Source organism: Lygodium microphyllum, chromosome 7 (genome assembly GCF_053477565.2).
Source record: "Lygodium microphyllum isolate KBCC chromosome 7, Lygodium_microphyllum_v1.1.10, whole genome shotgun sequence".
In the NCBI taxonomy this organism is placed as follows: Eukaryota; Viridiplantae; Streptophyta; class Polypodiopsida; order Schizaeales; family Lygodiaceae; genus Lygodium; species Lygodium microphyllum.
In genome coordinates this window covers 27185010-27189537 of record NC_141141.1, presented here as the reverse complement: position 1 = coordinate 27189537, position 4528 = coordinate 27185010, and the positions used below count along the sequence as shown (strand labels likewise).

The following is a 4528-nucleotide window of genomic DNA, read 5'->3' as shown; positions in this document are numbered from 1 at the left end:
CTAGCCCCGTTGCATCTTTGGTCATATTCCAATCCCCAATTTACACATCATTTTTTGAATGGATTTTGATCTATTAAATGTTTTACAACTAGTTTATAGGAAAAGGAGAAACTTGATTTGTTAAATGTTTTGTAGGTATTTAGGGATTCTAGGCACAAACTTAATAGTTGCTCAATTCAAGGGGGCTAGGGCACAATGTCGTGTGAAGATGCTTACTCGTGGAAGGTTCTAGTGGTATGGTAGAGCTTTCTAGTTAACGCAAAAAAGAAAAAGAAGGAAAAAAAAGCAAAAGGGAGAATAATAGGCTCAAATTGTCCATATGTATTCCACTTGTCTCTGTTTGAAACCCTAAACCCCAAAGTCTCTATTCACGTCAGCTGAACTTGGTTGCGTAGCTGTCGCGCCATAGCCTCACCAGCCATGTACAGAGCTGCATCGACCATTGCCGCGGGCCTCAGGTATTGACCATAGTTAGGAGGTGACGCAGTTTGAGAGAGAGAGAGAGAGAGAGAGAGAGAGAGAGAGAGAGAGAGAGAGAGAGAGAGAGAGAGAGAGAGAGAGAGAGAGAGAGAGGGAGAGAGAGAGAGAGGCAATTGATTTCAGCCACTTCCTTTTGCAGTTCTTTTGTATGTTGGCCTTTGTTAACTGTTTGCATTTGATGTATCTCTCATGAAAAGGCTTTTTGGCTGGTACTGTGTGAATCTCTCTATGGCAGAGATATCCTGGACCTGTAGACCTGTCTTGGCAAATGTGGCAGATTTCTACTCAACGTTTGTATTTAATTCTTCCATGTGTGCTGAAGAAGAAGCAGTCATTCCTTATTTTCCCTGATGTAGGAGGGGGTCTCGACAGCAATATGCAAGCAGGCTTGGTGGAGTGCGGCATTTTGCTGCCAAGGACATCAGATTTGGCGTCGAGGCCCGTGCACTCATGCTGCAAGGAGTCGAACAGCTCGCTGATGCTGTTAAGGTCACTATGGGCCCGAAGGTAAGCATCGTTGTATGTTTTGCTGGTTAATAATGTCTCATGACTCGGTGACTTTCGGCTAAGTTGAGCTTTCTGACTACAGGGCCGAAACGTGGTAATTGAACAAAGCTTTGGAGCACCGAAGGTTACTAAAGATGGTGTAACAGTTGCTAAAAGTATCGAATTTAAGGACAAGGTGAAAAATGTTGGGGCAAGCTTGGTGAAGCAAGTTGCTAACGCAACTAATGATGTAGCTGGAGACGGTAAAAGTCATGGCCTCCCTTAATTTAAGTGGTGATCGCTGATGAGTCGTTCTTATCGAGCGTTAGTAATGTCTACTCGTTTTGGCTGTTTTCCAGGTACAACGTGTGCCACAATCCTTACCCGGGCCATTTTCACCGAGGGTTGCAAGTCTGTCGCAGCTGGAATGAATGCAATGGATTTGAGGCGAGGTATTAACATGGCAGTTGACGCTGTTGTAGAGAATCTGAAGAGCAGGGCTAGGATGATAAGCACCTCAGAAGAGATTGCCCAGGTGTGTATGATGCCACAAATTCTCTTGATGAACTATTAGTTGATTACGTAAGTAATTTTTGTTAACAAAGCCGTGTGTCCATAATTGGATGGGAAGATGATGAAGTACGTTTGTCTTTAGGTGGGTACCATATCTGCAAATGGCGATAGGGAAATTGGTGATCTCATCGCAAGGGCAATGGAAAAAGTTGGGAAGGATGGTGTCATTACTGTTGCTGTAAGTAAATGTGTCAATTGGAACTAGAGTCTGTGATTAATGCATGATTAGATAGTCTGGCTAACGTTGATTTACTTTTGGTTCCTAGGATGGGAAAACTTTGACCAATGAGCTTGAGGTTGTGGAGGGTCTAAAACTCGACAGAGGATATATTTCTCCCTACTTTATCACCAATGCCAAAACTCAGAAATGTGTATGTGGATGTGCCACATTATTCCCTGTGCTTTCAAATCCACTTTCATGATTTTACTGGTGTTTGGATGAGAAGCTGATCAATCCGTTACTTTTTCAGGAATTGGAGAATCCTCTGATCCTTATCTATGAGAAGAAAATCTCAGGCTTGAATTCCATCATTCCTGTACTGGAAATGGTTGTTAGGGTAAGCGAGTTGTCATCTGGCTAAATGATTGCTTTCCCTGCTTGTTAACTCATTCATACTGAATGTTTGTTTTGACTTGACACATATGACAGGATCAAAGGCCCCTACTGATAGTTGCTGAAGATGTAGAGAGTGAGGCTCTCGCAACTCTTATTGTGAATAAGCTTCGAGCTGGCCTAAAGGTGAATGCCTTGCAGGTTTTTGGATTGCTGTGGCAACCTCAAGGAGCAAGGGCTCACTAAAATTTCTCTCCCTGTTCAGATTTGTGCAATCAAAGCTCCAGGTTTTGGAGAAAATAGGAAGGCCAATTTGCAGGACCTTGCAATCCTCACTGGTGGCCAGGTGTGTTACTGGGGGGTGGCCCTCTAGGTTAGTTGAGATGTTTTTATTGTTTCAATGACGATTGACTTTTATCATTCAGGTTGTCAGTGAAGATGTTGGCTTGAAGCTTGAAAAGGTGACCCCTGAGATGCTCGGTAAAGCTAAAAAAGTCACTATCTCCAAAGACGATACCATAATTCTTCACGGTGGAGGTGATAAGAAGGCCATTGAAGAGAGGTGTGAACAGGTATGATAGATGATGATCTCTTTCTGTGGTCCTATTTTTAAACGTTAATGCAGGTTAATGTGATTCCATTGAGCATTATGTCTAAACATTCTTGTGGCATTGTAGATCAGAGATGCTGTTAATGCCGCAACATCTGATTATGACAAAGAGAAAGCACAGGAGAGGCTGGCCAAACTTTCTGGTGGTGTAGCTGTTCTGAAGGTGAGTGCACTTGTACGGGCTGGAGTTGTTGACAGCCCTTCTTAAGCTGCAGAGGTCTTCTGTAATGCAAGTGGTTCTCACTTTTGATGATTGCTGGTAGATTGGAGGTGCAAGTGAGGTAGAAGTTAATGAGAAAAAAGATCGTGTAACAGATGCTCTGAATGCGACCAAAGCTGCAGTTGATGAGGGCATTGTTCCAGGTAGATGTCACAGCTTGCTTGCAATTTGTGTTTTTACTTTTTACATTATTATTGAAAACTTTGTACTGCAAAGTGCTACAAATTGATTGTATACAAACCATGGGTACATCAGGTGGTGGTGTTGCTTTGTTGTATTCATCAAAGGTTCTTGATAACCTTAAGCCAAAGAATTTTGACCAGAAAGTTGGTGTCCAAATCATTCAGAGTGCCTTGAAGGTATTTTATTTTCAATTGGTACTGGACTAGTGGCTTGCCATTGTCTCTTCTCTTGCATAAATCTAATTGGGTTCTTGATGTCTAGGCTCCCACATACACCATTGCAGTCAATGCAGGTGTGGAAGGGGCTGTTGTGGTTGGCAAGCTACTTGAGCAGGATAATCAAGACTTTGGGTATGATGCTGCAAAAGGTACATATTTCACATCTTACATCACAATATGTTATAAATGACGTTCCTCCATCAAGCTACCAATGTCATTTTTCTTCCTAGGAGCCTCACTCATGTGATTGTGTAATCATCTCTTGCCAGGAGAGTACACCGATATGATAAAAGCTGGAATAGTGGATCCAGTAAAAGTTATACGGACAGCCCTTGTTGATGCAGCTAGGTGAATATTGTTACACTTAAATTAATGGGAAGGGCTTGAAGAGTCTTTTCATTTATTGGTCTGACTATGAGGTGAATATTTTGCAGTGTGTCATCTCTATTGACAACTACAGAAGCAGTGGTTTCTGAGTTGCCTAAAGAAGAGAAAGAAGCTCCCAGCATGGGAGGTCCAGGTGGTGGCATGGGTGGATTTGATTACTGAAAACGGGACAGTAAATGTCAGACGCTGTAAACTCTCCGCATGGGTCTATTTTCCATCATGGTGGTGGTTGATAGCTGAGGCTCGTTACAGAGATAGGAAGGTAGATGATTACACTCAGTTGCAAGGAGAGTTGCTGAAGTTGGTCAAAAAATGATTCGCTTCTAATAATTCTTCCACTGCTAAGCAGGGATTTTGGCCTTCTATCTAGTTGTAAGTGCTCTAGTGTCCATCAGATATTTATTGATATGGCTTTGCGGCATATCCATGATTGTAGGAATGTGAGTGTATACAGGGCATTGGAAGTTTGTATGGAGCCATTCAACAACAATTTTGTACTAGTCAATAGCAAACATCAAAATTTTTAGTGAGGAAGTTGAATTTTCATTATGCAATGAAAAATCGGGACAAACTAGATTCATCTTCGGCTGAAGGGGTTTTACGATTGACTTTATAACTGATCATGGGGATGGTGATTCTCTCTCTCTCTCTCTCTCTCTCTCTCTCTCTCTCTCTCACACTGGATAACGTATCTCTAAACACAGAATTCTACTTGGTGGGAACTTGGATATTCGAGCTGTTTCAATTGAATCCCAAGTCGACGGTGTTGGGGTTTGATGGTGTTGAGTTGAGTGGTGGAGGGGTGTGGGCAGTCTTGC

General features: G+C 42.4%; 1 protein-coding gene across 1 annotated transcript; it reads left to right on the top strand.

Moving 5' to 3' along the window:
* Window positions 1–300: 300 nt before the first annotated feature.
* Window positions 301–4328, top strand: LOC148033294 (chaperonin CPN60-2, mitochondrial-like). The gene is made up of 16 exons (XM_087681200.1): window positions 301–458; window positions 837–987; window positions 1070–1229; window positions 1326–1501; window positions 1622–1717; window positions 1806–1910; window positions 2010–2096; window positions 2189–2278; window positions 2358–2438; window positions 2518–2664; window positions 2770–2865; window positions 2966–3065; window positions 3178–3281; window positions 3367–3472; window positions 3593–3671; window positions 3758–4328. The coding sequence occupies exons 1-16, from the start codon at window positions 421–423 to the stop codon at window positions 3870–3872; spliced, it is 1731 nt and encodes a 576-aa protein (XP_087537326.1). The 5' UTR covers window positions 301–420; the 3' UTR covers window positions 3873–4328.
* Window positions 4329–4528: the final 200 nt, after the last annotated feature.

Excerpts from the sequence above, each read along its gene's own strand:
- LOC148033294 (XM_087681200.1), top strand. The coding sequence starts at position 421 with ATGTACAGAGCTGCATCGACCATTGCCGCGGGCCTCAG. Across the intron at positions 1,230-1,325 it reads TAATGATGTAGCTGGAGACG|GTACAACGTGTGCCACAATC; the intron begins GTAAAAGTCATG and ends GCTGTTTTCCAG. Across the intron at positions 1,718-1,805 it reads ATGGTGTCATTACTGTTGCT|GATGGGAAAACTTTGACCAA; the intron begins GTAAGTAAATGT and ends TTTGGTTCCTAG.